The sequence below is a fragment of the Oncorhynchus nerka genome, linkage group LG3 (genome assembly GCF_034236695.1).
Source record: "Oncorhynchus nerka isolate Pitt River linkage group LG3, Oner_Uvic_2.0, whole genome shotgun sequence".
Taxonomy (NCBI): domain Eukaryota; kingdom Metazoa; phylum Chordata; class Actinopteri; order Salmoniformes; family Salmonidae; genus Oncorhynchus; species Oncorhynchus nerka.
The window spans coordinates 74,969,786-74,985,971 of record NC_088398.1 but is presented as its reverse complement, the minus strand read 5'-3'; the positions used below and the strand labels follow the sequence as shown (position 1 = coordinate 74,985,971).

The 16,186-nt window shown below is 44.0% G+C and overlaps 1 protein-coding gene across 3 annotated transcripts in view; it reads right to left on the bottom strand.

The window, feature by feature from the left end:
- LOC115116727 (diacylglycerol kinase eta-like) overlaps positions 1–16,186 on the bottom strand; it is a 143,150-nt gene that overhangs the window by 8,113 nt on the left and 118,851 nt on the right. For 2 of the 3 annotated variants that reach the window (XM_065015816.1, XM_065015810.1), the window contains 8 exons: positions 16,062–16,175; positions 15,817–15,951; positions 13,806–13,966; positions 13,545–13,650; positions 12,726–12,818; positions 12,398–12,517; positions 10,745–10,850; positions 9,304–9,434 (listed from right to left, as the gene is read on the bottom strand). In XM_065015816.1, coding sequence (XP_064871888.1) covers positions 9,304–9,434; positions 10,745–10,850; positions 12,398–12,517; positions 12,726–12,818; positions 13,545–13,650; positions 13,806–13,966; positions 15,817–15,951; positions 16,062–16,175 — 966 coding nt within the window. The remainder of the gene's footprint in view (positions 1–9,303; positions 9,435–10,744; positions 10,851–12,397; positions 12,518–12,725; positions 12,819–13,544; positions 13,651–13,805; positions 13,967–15,816; positions 15,952–16,061; positions 16,176–16,186) is intronic. The other variant, XM_065015819.1, reaches the window with a different exon arrangement.

The following is a 16,186-nucleotide window of genomic DNA, read 5'->3' as shown; positions in this document are numbered from 1 at the left end:
CAACAAAATAGTAAAAATGCCAAGGGGGTGAATTTTCGCAAGCACTGTATCTCTGGCATTAACTTCTTGGTGACTGGGTGGCAGTATTGAGTAGCTTGGATGAATAAGGTGCCCAGAGTAAACTGCCTGCTAGTCTGCCATAAAAGCTATAATATGCATATAATTAGAATATTTATCTATTATTATCTATTATTATTATTGGATAGAACACACTCTGAAGTTTCTACTGTTTGAATGATGTCTGTGAGTATAACAGAACTCATATGGCAGGCAAAAACCTAATCAAAAATCCAACCAGGAAGTGGGAAATCTGAGGTTGGTCGTTTTTAAACTCATTCCCTATTGAAGATACAGTGGGATATTAGTCATATTGCACCTCATAAGGCTTCCACTAGATGTCAACAGTCTTTAGAAACTTGTTTGAGGCTTCCACTGTAAAGGAGGGGCTCATAAGGGCAGTGAGTCAGGGGTCTGGCAGAGTGCCACGGACTAGTGGCGTGCGGTCATGAGAGAGTTAGCTCGCATTCCATTACTTTTCTACAGACAAAGGAATTCTCCGGTTGGAACATTATTGAAGATGTATGTTAAAAACATCCTAAAGATTGATTCTATACATCGTTTGACATGTTACGTTACAGACTGTAACGGAACTTTTTGACATTTCGTCTGCTCTTCACGCGCTTCGTGACTTTGGATTTGTTTACAAAACGCGCTAACAGAAGTAGCTATTTGGACATAAATGATGGACATTATCGAACAAATGAACAAATCAAACATTTATTGTGGAACTGGGATTCCTGGGAGTGCATTCTGATGAAGATCATCAAAGGTAAGTGAATATTTATAATGCTATTTCTGACTAATGTTGACTACACAACATGGCAGATTTTTCTTTAGCTGGTTTGGGCTCTGAGTGCCGTACTCAGATTATTGCATGGTGTGCTTTTTTCCGTTTGAAATCCGACACAGCGGTTGCATTAAGGAGAAGGTTATCTAAAGTTCCATGTATAATAGTTGTATCTTTTATCAATGTTTATTATGAGTATTTCTGTGAATTGATGTGGCTCTCTGCAAAATCAACGCATGTTTTGGAACTACTGAAAATAACATGCCAATGTAAAAGGAGATTTTTGGATATAAATATGCACTTTATCGAACAAAACATACATGTATGGTGTAATATGAAGTCCTATGAGTGGCAGCTGATGAAGATCATCAAAGGTTAGTGATTCATTTTATCTATATTTCTGCTTTTTGTGACTCCTCTCTTTGGCTGGAAAATGGCTGTGTTTTTCTGTGACTTGGTGGTGACCTAACATAATCGTTTGTGGTGCTTTCTCTGTAAAGCCTTTTTGAAATCAGACACTGTGGCTGGATTAATGAGAATGGTATCTTTTAAATGGTGTAAAATACTTGTATGCTTGAGGAATTTTAATTATGAGATTTTTGTTGTTTTGAATTTGGCGCCCTGCACTTTCACTGGCTGTTGGTGGGGTGGGACGCTACCATCCCAAATATCCCAGAGAGGTTAATCAGTCTCCATATACAGTATACTTACATTCATTTTCTCATCTAGACGAGTCTTGTCAGGCCTGTGGGCGTCCTAGAACAAAACAACCGACGTACCCTACTGTTCAATAGTTTGGGGTCACTTAGAAATGTTATTGTTTTTGATAGAAAAACACATTTTTGTGGCCATTAAAATAACATCAAATTGATCAGAAATACAGTGTCGACATTGATAATGTTGTAAATTACTATATATATTACTATATATTGTAGCTGGAAACGGCAGATTTGTTATGGACTATCTACTGAACATCGGCGTACAGAGGCCCATTATCCGCAACCATCAATCCTGTGTTCCAATGGCACGTTGTGTTATGGCACTGTTGACTGTCATTGGCACATTGACTGTCCCTAGTCCACCTGGCCGTGCTGCTGCTCCAGTTTCAACTGTTCTGCCTGTGATTATTATTATTTGACCATGCTGGTCATTTATGAACATTTGAACATCTTGGCCATGTTCTGTTGTAATCTCCACCCGGCACAGCCAGAAGAGGACTGACCACCCCACATAGCCTGGTTCCTCTCTAGGTTTCTTCCTAGGTTTTGGCCTTTCTAGGGAGTTTTTCCTAGCCACCGTGCTTCTACACCTGCATTGCTTGCTGTTTGGGGTTTTAGGCTGGGTTTCTGTACAGCACTTTGAGATATCAGCTGATGTACGAAGCGCTATATAAATCAATTTGATTTGATTTTGATTTGTTAGCTAATTCAAGTTTATAATTTTAAAAGGCTAATTGATCATTAGAAAATACTTTTGCAATTATGTTAGCACAGCTGAAAACTTTTGTTCTGATTAAAGAGGCAATAAAACTGTCCTTCTTTAGACTAGTTGAGTATCTGGAGCATCAGCATTTTTGGGTTCGATTACAGGCTCAAAATGTCCAGAAACAACAAACTTTCTTCTGAAATTCGTCAGTATATTATTGTTCTGAGAAATTAAGGTTATTCTATGCAAGAAATTGCCAAGAAATGTAAGATCTCCTACCACGCTGTGTTTCTACTCCCTTCACTCACAGAACAGTGCAAACTGAAGAATACAAAGAGTGGGAGGCCCTGATGCACAACTGAGCAAGAGACAAGTACATTAGAGTGTCTAGTTTGAGAAACGGACGCCTCACAAGGCCTCAACTGGCAGCTTCATTAAATAGTAACCGCAACACCCCAGTCTCAACTTCAACAGTGAAGAGGCGACTCCGGGATGCTGGCCTTCTAGGCAGAGTTGCAAAGGAAAAGCCATATCTCAGACTGGCCAATAAAAATAAAAGATTAAGATGGGCAAAAGAACACAGACACTGGACAGAGGAAGATTGGATAAAAGTGTTGACAGACGAATCAAAGTTTGAGGTGCTCGGATCACAAAGAAGAATAATCACAAAGAAGAAAACTCATATAAAATGAAGGTGATGGAGTAGTGCTTCACGCCATCTGTCAAGCATGGTGGAGGCAATGTGATTGCCTGGGGGTGCTTTGGTGGTGGTCTTGAAGGGATTTTGAAGAAGGAATGCTATCACTCCATTTTGCAACGCCATGCCATACCCTGTGGATGGTGCTTAATTAGAGCCAATTTCCTCCTACAACCGGACAATGACCCAAAGCACAGCTCTAAACTATGCAAATCTATTTAGGGAAGAAGCAGTCAGCTGGTATTCTGTCTATAATGGAGTGGCCAGCGCCGTCACCGGATCCCAACCCTATTGAGCTGTTGTGGGAGCAGCTTGACCGTATGGTACATAAGTTCCCATCAAGCCAATCCAACTTGTGGGAGGTGCATTAGGAAGCATTGGGGGGAAATCTCTTCAGATTTCCTCAAATTGACAAGTAGAATGCCAAAGGTCTGCAAGGCTGTAATTTTTGCAAATGGAGAATTCTTAAAAGAAAACAAAGTTTGAAGGACACAATTATTATTTGAGTAAAAAATCATTATTTATAACCTTGTCACTCTCTTGACTATATTTCCTATTCATTTTGCAACAAATTTCATGTATGTTTTCTTGGAAAACAAGGACATTTCTAAGTGACCCCAAACTTTTGAACGGTAGTGTACATGCTTGTTGGCAGATCGGCTGTACCAACTTCAGACTAGTCTCCTGACACGGGCTGAGTGTATCATCTTTCCATAGAGGGGTCCTAATAGCTGCTAGGCCAAACCGTTCAGATGCTACAGGGGATTTTGTGAAATTTTGTGACAAGATGTCTCATGGTCTGACAAACAGCTCTCCATCTCTGTCACCTTTCACCGCAGAAGTGCGACATAGGTGGATGCAGTGGAATGAGACGCATCCAATTTCAAAAACAGATATCTCCAGCTTATATTTACAAATATGTATGTACATTTTTTTTTATTATGCTAATTTGATTTCCATGGGGGTGAGGACATCAACATTTGGGGGTTTTAAAGGCAGCTTCACCTAAGAGCTTCCAGATAATAAAAAGCTACAGGTCATGTACTGTATAAACAATATCTTCTGGTCAATGACAAAACAGACAGTGCCAACAGACATGTTGTGCTGTACCTACCTTCAATTAGCATAGCAAATATTCAAACATGGAGTACACTCCAGAACAGCATGCAGCAGACACTGTTTGTGTTTATGATTCCGTGGTCATTTTCTGTGTGATGGTTTGGTAACACTTTACTTATTAAAGCCAAACTGCATGCTTTATAACTTGTTTTGGAAGTGTAGAGGCCCTCATAATGTATTCTAATAAGGATTATAATATGTTTATACCACAACATTGTTGAATACTTGTTTCTGATTGGTTAGAAGGGCATTCTAGAATGGACATTAAACCAGATAACGGGATAGTTGGAAAATATATCGGGACACCTTGCATTCAAGACACAATGCAGACTGTACTTGCTACAAAGTTACAGAAAGCTAAACCAACAACCACACAAAATGAAATTGTATATGTTGTAAACAAGGACAAAACATAGCTAGTTAGCATTGACATTTTTTGTGTAGAGACATTTTTCTTTTGAGCATCTGATGACCTATTGTGGTGATTGATGAACATGAATTTCTCTGGTCCCTACTGTTGCAGCCATGACACAGGTGGTGCTATGCTGTCAAATCCTCCCATGTTTCTAGTTTGACCAGCTGTTTTAAGCAACTAGTATTTTTGAATAAGGTTGTCATATTGGCAGGTTTGTTAGCAACAAACTATTTAGCTAGCTTCTAGCCTAGTGTTTGATATGCAATGCGATCTCCTCGTAATGAAAAGTGTCGGGTGTCCTGATGAGAAGACAAACTTTTCTAGCTATGCCAGGCAAAATCGGGCATTATCAGCTCATAATTATGGATGCGTTCTAATGAATGTCAATAGAACACAGCTACTTTGTTGTTATTCTGGCTGCAGAGTTCATGGCGGTGTTAGCAGTAGCTAGTTGACTAGCTAACAAGCAAGAGATCGTTGTAAATATCAACAAAAATGTTTTATTTCTACTGGTTAATGTGTTCTTACAGTATTTTGTTCTTTGGCAACTGTGGTATAAGCAGGATAAACAGTTTAAACAAATGTAACGGAATAAACTTTGATGTTATCTTCACTAGGGTAGGGGGCAGCATTCAGAAGTTTGGATGAAAAGCGTGCCCAAATTAAACTGCCTGCCTTTCAGGCCCATTTGCTAGGATATGATAGTATATTTGGATAGAAATCACTCTACAGTTTCCAAAACTGTTAAAATAATGTCTGTGAGTATAACAGAACTGATATGGCAGGCGAAAACCTGAGGAAAATCCAACCAGGAAGAACAATTATTTTGAAAGGCTGTTTTTCCATTGAAAGCCTTTTCACCATACAAAGACTTAGGACCCAGTTCATGATCTCTATGGCTTCCTCAACATGTGACCAGTCTTTAGGCGTTGTTTCAGGCTTTTACTCTTAAAAATGAGGGAGATAAAGCACTTTCAATGAGAGGACAGTGGAAATTTCCATTCATGAATCAAGCACGTGATCGGGAGCGCGCATTTCTTGTTTGCCTTTTCCATTGACGAAGCTTTTGTCCGGTTGAAATATTATAGATTATTTATGACAAAAACAACCTGAAGATTGATTTTAACCATCGTTTGACATGTTTCTACTATCTTTTATTGTACTTTTTTGACTTTTCGTCTTGGATTTGAGAGCGAGCATTGTGCCTTTGGATTTCTGAACTAAACGCACCAACAAAACGGAGGTATTTGGACATAAAGATGAACTTTATCGAACAAAACAAACATTTGTTGTCTAACATGGAGACCTGGGAGTACCACCAGATGAAGATCATCAAAGGTAAGTGATTCATTTTAATGCTATTTCCGACTTTTGTGACACTCTCCTTGGTTTGAAAATGGCTGTATGGCCTTCTGTGGCTAGGAGCTGACCTAACATAATCGCAAAGTGTGCATTCGCTGTAAAGCCTTTTTGAAATCTGACACAGCGGTTGCATTAACCTCTTCAACCTATGGGGGCGCTATGTCATTATTGGATAAAAAAACGTGCCTGTTTTAAGCGCAATATTTTGTCACTTGACTATGCTTGACTATGCATATAATTGGCAGCTTTGGAAAGAAAACACTCTGACGTTTTCAAAACTGCAAAGATATTATCTGTGAGTGCCACGGAACTCATGCTACAGGCGAAACCAAGATGAAACCTCAAACAGGAAATGAGCAGAATTTTTGAGGCTCTGTTTCCCATCGTCTCCTTATATGGCTGTGAATGTGCCATGAATGAACCTGACTCTCTGCCGTTCGTCCAAGATGTCTGCAGCATTGTGACGTATTTGTAGGCATATCATTGGAAGATTGACCATAAGAGACTACATTTACCAGGGTTCCGCCCGGTGTCCTGTGTCGAAATTAATGCGTAATCTCTAGGTCCATGTGCGTTCCATTTCTTCAGAAGAGAAAGTCAACTGCCACGATGGATTTATCGTCGATAGATATGTGAAAAACACCTTGAGGATTTATTCTAAACATCGGTTTGCCATGTTTCTGTCGAGATTATGGAGTTAATTTGGAAAAAAGTTCGCGTTTTAATGACTTAATTTTCGTTTTTTTTCTTACCCAAACGTGATGGAGAAAACGGAGCGATTTGTCAACACAAATAATCTTTTTGTAAAAACTGAACATTTGCTATCTAACTGAGAGTCTCCTCATTGAAAACATCTGAAGTTCTTCAAAGGTAAATGATTTTATTTGAATGTTTTTCTGGTTTTTGTGAAAATGTTGCCTGCTGAATGCTAACGCTAAATGCTACGCTAAATGCTACGCTAGCTATCAATACTGTTACACAAATGCTTGTTTTGCTATGGTTGAGAAGCATATTTTGAAAATCTGAGATGACAGTGTTGTTAACAAAAATCTAAGCTTGAGAGCTAGCATATTGATTTAATTTCATTTGCGATTTTCATGAATAGTTAACGTTGCGTTATGGTAATGAGCTTGAGGCTGTATTCACGATCCCGGATCCGGGATGGCTCGTCGCAACAGGTTAAGGAGAAGTTTATCTGTATTCATATGTTTAACACTTGTATCTTTTATCACTTTTTATAATGAGTATTTCTGTAATTTGATGTGGCTCTCTGCACTTTCACCGGATGTTTGTTTGAGACAATGCATTTCTGAACATAAAACACCAATTTCATATGAGGTTTTTGGACATAAAGATTAACTTTATCGAACAAAACACACATTTATTGTGTAACATGAAGTCTTGTGAGTGCCATCAGATGAATATCATCAAAGGCTATTTCTGACTGTGAGCCCTCTCCTTGGCTGGAAAATAGCTGTATGGTTTTCTGTGACTCGGTACTGACCTAACATAATCGTTTGGTGTGCTTTCGCCGTAAAGCCTATTTGAAATCGGACATTGTGGCTGGGTTAACAAGAAGTTTACCTTTTAAAATGATGTAAAATACTTGTATGTTTGAGGAATTTTAATTATGGGACTTCTGTTGTTTTGAATTTGGCGCCCTGCAATTTCACTGGCTGTTGTCAAGGTGGGACGCTAGCTGCTAGCAAGCTAGTTGGCTAGCAAGGGATGAGAACGTTGCCACTGAGCATGGCAACAGAACATAAAGAATGAATGACTGGCTCACGTCCATAAATATTGAACTAAATCGAACGATTTAAATATCAACAACAAAAAAGTATTTATAGCAGTAAATGTATGCTTTCATATTGCTTTCTTTGGCAACTGTGGTATAAGCGGGATAAAAGCCGCCGTTCTGTACGTTACCTTGGAAAAATTAACCCTGCAATGGTGCGTCGTCCATTATTTCCAAAGTAATGTACAGAACGTCTGCATTTATCCCTTACTTAATACTTCTATGCTGCAAAAAAAATGTACAGACAAAAAAAAAACATTATAAGCTCCTCTTACATGCATATGACAAGTCTACTATTGATTATAAATGCATCATAATGCATTGTAACTGCAAGTGTTACATAAAGTGTTACCATGTTCCTTAAAAGGATCAATTATAATTATGTAATAGCGTTTAGGATATTTTCCTTTTACTTCCAATTATGCTTTTTCGACAGATAATGGTGGTTTTGTCATAGAAATGGAGGGGACAGATTTGGAATGAGGGGACACAGGCAGAGAAACACTGGCACAGTCCAAGGTATGTTAGGCAAGTCGCTCGTAAGGATGAGTGCAAAACAATTATTGTCTAATGTCAAAAAAAGTCATCCCCTTGCTTTGCCGTCGTTCACTTCACCTTCTATAGATCCATTAGGATAATTGGCACATGAAACTTTGATGAACAATGTGAAATAGAACAGTCTAAATGACTCCATCATCTGTAAGGAGGTTATGGGGATAATGAAGTGTGGGATATCCCTGGGAGTGTATCATTAGTCGGAATCCATTGCAAAACCGTTTACTTCAAACAGAAAACATTTTGCAACGAAAACGAGAGTTTCTATTGGACAAATTCATCTATGTCCTTCCCTGTCTGTTAAATTTTTGATTACTTTTTTAGATTACTGTTGTGTATTGTTAGATATTACTGCACTGTTGGAACTAGGAATACAAGCATTTCGCTACACCCACAATAGCATCTGCTAAATATGTGTATGCGACCAATAAAATGTGATTTTCTTCGATTTAGCGTAAACATTGAACGGTTTCAGTAGGAAAATGTTGTGTCACAGACAAGATGTTATGCAAACGGAATCTGACTAATTAATACACCTCTTGTTTCTCCCTGAGGTATTTTCTCAGTGTGGAGTCAACATTGGACATCTTTCTCCTATAACTCCAAGCCACCCATGTTCAGCGTCTCTATATCGCTCTGACCTAAAACAGCTTCTTGTCTCGGCCTGTGGTACCAACCTAACCCCAGCTCCAACCCTCCCTCACCCAACCTTCCTGAGCAGTCCCACTCCCCTAGCCCCTCCTCCCCTACGCCAGCCCTACCTCAACCCTATCCCATTTCCCCAGGTCTGTCCCGTTCCCAGTTCACACATAGTACCAGTGAAGACTGAGGGGTTAGTGAGTTACAGCCAGTCTCCTGCGGTAGGTAAGCAACACTCTCACACACAGTGGAAGCCAAGCAGAGCAGTGCAGCACAGATTAGCAAACAGGAAGACAGCTAACGGCCAACAGAACCAGAGACAAAGAGATGGAGAGAAATAGAGTTGATCTGGTGGTAGATGAAGTAACAGTGTGTGTGTGTGTGTGTACGTGTGTGTTTTAGTGTGTGTGTTACGTTTGTGTGGTGTGTGTGTGTGCGTGTGTGTATACCTTCAGGTCCCTCCTCTCCAGGTGCAGCAGTTCAGAGCCTCTGATGTCATGGCGTGTGAAGGTATCTCTGTACTCTCCCAGACTGAGCTGCTCCAGCCAGACTCCTACCTCCTCTGTACCCCATCGCTCCACTACACACATAAGCAGTGCACAGAGCAAGAATGTGCTCACTCAGTGTCTGAGACCCTCTCTCCCACACACACACACACACACATCCACACGCACACACACTCATGTATACACACACAATCAGAGAGAGGAAATCAAAATAGAGGGAAGGGAAGACAGGAAGAGGAGGAGAGGAAGAAAGGAAGGGAGAGAGGGAAGAGGCTGCGGCAGCGGCTGGCGGAAAAGAGGAGGAGTTAGCATAGATGTTGGAGGTTGGTTGGTCGGAAACGGCTGTGGCCAATGGCCTTCCACAGAGGCTAAGGGCATGCAGGTTATCCACCAATCAGAACACAGACGTACAGGAAGTAGGAGGGAGAAGGATGGCGGAAGCCTGTGCAACCTGATGGAACGCCCCACCCAATCCCTGTCCTTCCTCACTGTGGGCGGGATTAACACTCCCAACCAATCAGACGGGGTCCTGAAGCAGAAGACCGGCCAACCCCTGGCGTTCTATTTGTATGCATTATATGGGCTCTTATTTCCCCCCAAAACAATCTAATCTAGATTGAAGAGTGCAGCTACAGCATACAATAAAAATGGCTGGTTTTCATGTTGAATTGGTAGTAATATTAATAAACACAGTAAAACAACAGCTTTTTTCATGTTCAATTTGTAGTAATATTCATAAACAAATGTAGTCAATGTTCTGTTGTATCAGTCGTCATGAAGGAGAAATTGTGTTCTGAAACAGGATTTTTCTTTCTCTGGGTAACCCCTGAGTTTTTGGCCCTGCGTCCAGCCCCCTCCCCCTGTCTTTGGCCTTGGTTTGTGACTGCTGTAAACGTGTAAACAGGTGGATGAGACCATGAACAGAAGGAAGAGGGGTGCTCTTGGATGGATGGGTCAGACTGAGGACCAGGCCAGACGGAAATCACAGAGACAATCCCTGACACCACACTGGGTGATTATAATGCATTACAACCACAAAATGTAGGCCACATAGATACCTTAAAGATCTTAGATGTAACTTAAAAGTATACAACTCTGTATGTGTGGTGCGTACACTCTTAGAAAAAAGGGTTCCAAAAGGGTTCCTCGGCTGTCCCAATAGGGTAACCCTCTTGATTCCAGATAGAATCATTTTGGGTTCCATGTAGAACTCTCTGTGGAAAGGGTTCTACCTGAAATTCAAAAGGGTTCTACCTGAAACCAAAAAGGGCTATTTCAAAAGTGATCCTCTGGGGACAGCCGAATAACCCTTTCAGGTTATAAATGGCACCATTTACTGTATATCTTTAGCCTGTGGAGACAGACAAAAAAGACGAAGACTTACCTGACTGAGGGTTGGTCTTCTTGGTAGTTTTCTCTTTCTTGAACTTTGGCACAATTCTGAACATGCTGCTACGACTGTTGCTCTTGCCATACTCTAACGAGGGGTCCTGAGAGGGATTAGAAGTGTGTGTAATCTCACCTCATCTTCAATAGGTTACAATATATGGTATAACCAGGGAATATATACACTGCTCAAAAAAATAAAGGGAACACTAAAATAACACATCCTAGATCTGAATGAATGAAATATTCTTATTAAATACTTTTTTCTTTACATAGTTAAATGTGCTGACAACAAAATCACACAAAAATGATCAATGGAAATCAAATTTATCAACCCATGGAGGTCTGGATTTGGAGTCACACTCAAAATTAAAGTGGAAAACCATACTACAGGCTGATCCAACTTTGATGTAATGTCCTTAAAACAAGTCAAAATGAGGCTCAGTAGTGTGTGTGGCCTACACGTGCCTGTATGACCTCCCTACAACGCCTGGGCATGCTCCTGATGAGGTGGCGGATGGTCTCTTCAGGGATCTCCTCCCAGACTTGGACTAAAGCATCCGCCAACTCCTGGACAGTCTGCGGTGCAACGTGGCGTTGGTGGATGGAGCGAGACATGATGTCCCAGATGTGCTCAATTAGATTCAGGTCTGGGGAACGGGCGGGCCAGTCCATAGCATCAATGCCTTCCTCTTGCAGGAACTGCTGACACACTCCAGCCACATGAGGTCTAGCATTGTCTTGCATTAGGAGGAACCCAGGGCCAACCGCACCAGTATATGGTCTCACAAGTTGGTCTGAGGATCTCATCTCGGTACCTAATGGCAGTCAGGCTACCTCTGGCGAGCACATGGAGGGCTGTGCCGCCCCCCAAAGAAATGCCACCCCACACCATGACTGACCCACAGCCAAACCGGTCATGCTGGAGGATGTTGCAGGCAGCAGAACGTTCTCCACGGCGTCTCCAGACTGTCACGTCTGTCACATGTGCTCAGTGTGCACCTACTTTTTCTGTGAAGAGCACAGGGCGCCAGTGGAGAATATGCCAATCTTTGGTGTTCTCTGGCAAATGAAAAACGTCCTGCACGGTGTTGGGCTGTAAGCACGACCCCCACCTGTGGACGTCGGGCCCTCATACCACCCTCATGGAGTCTGTTTCTGACCGTTTGAGCAGACACATGCACATTTGTGGCCTGCTGGAGGTCATTTTGCAGGGCTCTGGCAGTGCTCCTCCTGCTCCTCCTTGCACAAAGGCGGAGGTAGCGGTCCTGCTGCTGGGTTGCTGCCCTCCTATGGCCTCCTCCACGTCTCCTGATGTACTGGCCCGTCTCCTGGCAACGCCTCCATGCTTTGGACACTACGCTGACAGACACAGCAAACCTTCATGTCACAGCTCGCATTGATGTCCCATCCTGGATGAGCTGCACTACCTGAGCCACTTGTGTGGGTTGTAGACTTGGTCTCATGCTACCACTAGAGTGAAAGCACCGCCAGCATTCAAAAGTGACCAAAACATCAGCCAGGAAGCATAGGAACTGAGAAGTGGTCTGTGGTCCCCACCTGCAGAACCACTCCTTTATTGGGGGTGTCTTGCTAATTGCCTATAAATATGGTTTAAACAGGGAATATCTACTAGTATGTGTAATCTCACCTCATCTTCATTAGGCTGCAGTATATGGTATAACCAGGGAATATCTACAAGTTTGCCTAGCTCCATCTCCACACTCTGCAGAGCACTGGATAAAGACTCTTCATCTGAGGGTTCCAGTTGCTGTGGACACACACACACACACACACACACAGGAGTTGGTATGAAGGAGATAAACACATATTCTCTACACAGAATGTGAGTAAGATGAGGTTGCCCTGAGACGCTGATCTAAGGTCAGTCTTGATTTTCCCTCCTAATGGTTATTATTAGAATACGGAAAGGCTGAACTGATCATAGACGTTGCTTAGCCTCCTAGATTGTAACTCACCAGTGATACTCGTCCCACCAGAAGGGATTCAGTCTCGTTGTGTAAAGCCTTCACATTGCTGGCTACTTCTATAGCAGTGTTCCTGGCCATACTCTGTGTTCAAGGCAATACAAACAAACACGATATTAGACAGCTGGAATCACAGACAGTCCTCACCTCACACACCTCACACACAGTCCTCACCTCACACACAGTCCTCACATCACACACAGTCCTCACCTCACACACAGTCCTCACCTCACACACAGTCCTCACCCTACACACAGTCCTCACATCACATACAGTCCTCACCTCACACACAGTCCTCACCTCACACACAGTCCTCACCTCACACACAGTCCTCACATCACACACAGTCCTCACCTCACACACAGTCCTCACCCTACACACAGTCCTCACCCTACACACAGTCCTCACATCACACACAGTCCTCACCTCACACACAGTCCTCACCTCACACACAGTCCTCACCCTACACACAGTCCTCACATCACATACAGTCCTCACCATACACACAGTCCTCACCTCACACACAGTCCTCACCTCACACACAGTCCTCACCCTACACACAGTCCTCACATCACACACAGTCCTCACATCACTCCTCACGTCACACACACTCATATCACTCCTCATATGACTCCTCATATCACTCCTCATGTGACATATCCCTCATCATATTACTCCTCATTTGACTCCTCACATCACATCACTCCTCACATCACTCCTCACATCACTCCTCCTCACATGACTCCTCACATCACTCCTCCTCACATGACTCCTCACATCACTCCTCATATCCTCTTGATGATGTCTAACCTCGGCTAACTTGGGGTGTGTCTTGTTGATGGCGTGTGATGAGGCGTTGACGGCGTGAGCCAGCTCCTGCTCTAAAAGCCCATTGGTCTTGGCTGCCTCACAGATCCTGTGATTGGACAAGGGGAGAGGTCAGAGGGCATCATTGCTGACTGGACAGAGTGTTTACAGATATAGTATTCAAGATAACAATGTAAAAAGGAATAAAAGGTGGTGTGTGTGTGTGTGTGTGTGTGTGTGTGTGTGGTGTGTGTGTATATATACCTGGTGATGAGATCGTCTGCAGCGCGGGCAACCAGCTGTACGAGGGCCACCTCCTCCTCAGTAGCCAGGTCCACAGACTGCTGGGAGTAAAGGTGAGACCGCAAGGGCAGCTTGTCATACTTCAGCTTGTCCTCCCACGACTTCAGAGTGTTCTCAAACGCCTGCACATGGAGACACAGGGAGGAGACACAGGGAGGGTCACATGGAGGAGACACAGGGAGGGACACATGGAGACAGGGAGGAACACAGGGAGGAGACACAGGGAGGGACACATGGAGGAGACACAGGGAGGAGACACAGGGAGGAGACACAGTGAGGGACACATGGAGGGACACAGTGAGGGACACATGGAGGAGACACAGGGAGGAACACAGGTAGGAGACACAGGGAGGGACACAGTGAGGGACACAGTGAGGGACACAGGGAGGGACACAGTGAGGGACACAGTGAGGGACACAGCGAGGGACACAGGGAGGGACACATGGAGGGACACAGGAGGGACACAGGGAGGGACACAGTGAGGGACACAGTGAGGGACACATGGAGGGGACACAGGGAGGGACACATGGAGGAGACACAGGGAGGGACACATGGAGACAGGGAGGAACACAGGGAGGGACACAGGGAGGGACACAGTGAGGGACACATGGAGGGGACACAGGGAGGGACACATGGAGGGACACAGTGAGGGACACATGGAGGAACACAGGTAGGACACACAGGGAGGAACACAGGTAGGAGACACAGGGAGGGACACATGGAGGGGACACAGGGAGGGACACATGGAGGGGACACAGGGAGGGACACAGGGAGGGACACGATGAGACACAGGGAGGAACACAGGGAGGAGACACAGGGAGGGACACATGGAGGGACACAGTGAGGGACACATGGAGGGGACACAGGGAGGGACACATGGAGGGACACATGGAGGGACACAGGGAGGGTCACATGGAGGGACACAGGGAGGAGACACAGGGAGGGACACATGGAGACAGGGAGGAACACAGGGAGGAGACACATGGAGGGACACATGGAGACAGGGAGGAACACAGGGAGGAGACACATGGAGGGACACATGGAGACAGGGAGGAACACAGGGAGGAGACACATGGAGGGACACAGGGAGGGACACATAGAGGGACACATGGAGGAGACACAGGGAGGAGACACAGGGAGGGACACAGTGAGGGACACATGGAGGAGACACAGGGAGGAACACAGGTAGGAGACACAGGGAGGGACACAGGGAGGGACACGAGGAGACACAGGGAGGAGACACAGGGAGGGACAACAGGGAGGAGACACAGGGAGGGACACAGGGAGGAGACACAGGGAGGAGACACAGGGAGGAGACACAGGGAGGGGCACAGGGAGGGACACAGGGAGGAGACACAGGAAGGAAAGGAATTAACATCCACAGAGACACAGACCAAGACAGAGAGAGAAAGGGACAGAAACAGAGAGAGACAGAGACAGAAACAGAGAGAGACAGGGACAGAAACAGAGAGAGACAGGGACAGAGACAGAAAGAGAGACAGACAGAGACAGAAACAGAGAAAGACAGGGACAGAGACAGAAAGAGAGACAGACAGAGACAGAAACAGAGAGAGACAGGGACAGAGACAGGAACAGAGAGAGAAAGGGACAGAAACAGAGAGAGACAGAGACAGAAACAGAGAGAGACAGACAGAGACAGAAACAAAGAGAAACCGAGACAAAGACAGGAACAGGAACAGAGTCAGAGACAGGGCATACAGTAACAGTTTAAGATCGGATTCAATCCATATTGCAGAAGATCAGCTTTAGAGTTCGATATAAATTTAAAGGCAATTTTCCCATGTTTACAGAGATAGCGTTCATGGTAAACACTGTACATGTCGGTTCAATCCCCCCCAAAAGACATAACATTTTAACATGGACCTTCCGCGGTACTTCCACAATAGGGATTGAATCCAGCTCTGATTCCCTCCCCATATCATCTCTATTGACTGTTGGTCCTCTTTCTCACCCTGTCCCTGGTCAACATCTGGGCTCTGTTCTTGTGTTGGATCTTAATGACTCCAGGAGGTTGTACCCAGGCCTCTCCGTCCACTTGGATAGGAACACCCTCCTCTCCCAGGATAGTGATCTTCACTGAGCGACACTGAGAGTGGAGGAAATAGTCATTGGATGAAAGACTACAGTAGAGTAAAGGTAGTGTGTGTGTGTTTGTATGTGTGTGTGAGTGAGTGTGCGTGTGTGTGTGTTTGTTACCTGTGCTATGCGGTGGTGTTGCAGTTTGATGACTCTGGACACAGCCATCTGCATACTGCCAAACACTGCTACCACCTCCAGGATTTTATCATCAAACGATGGGGCACAGAATATCTACACACACA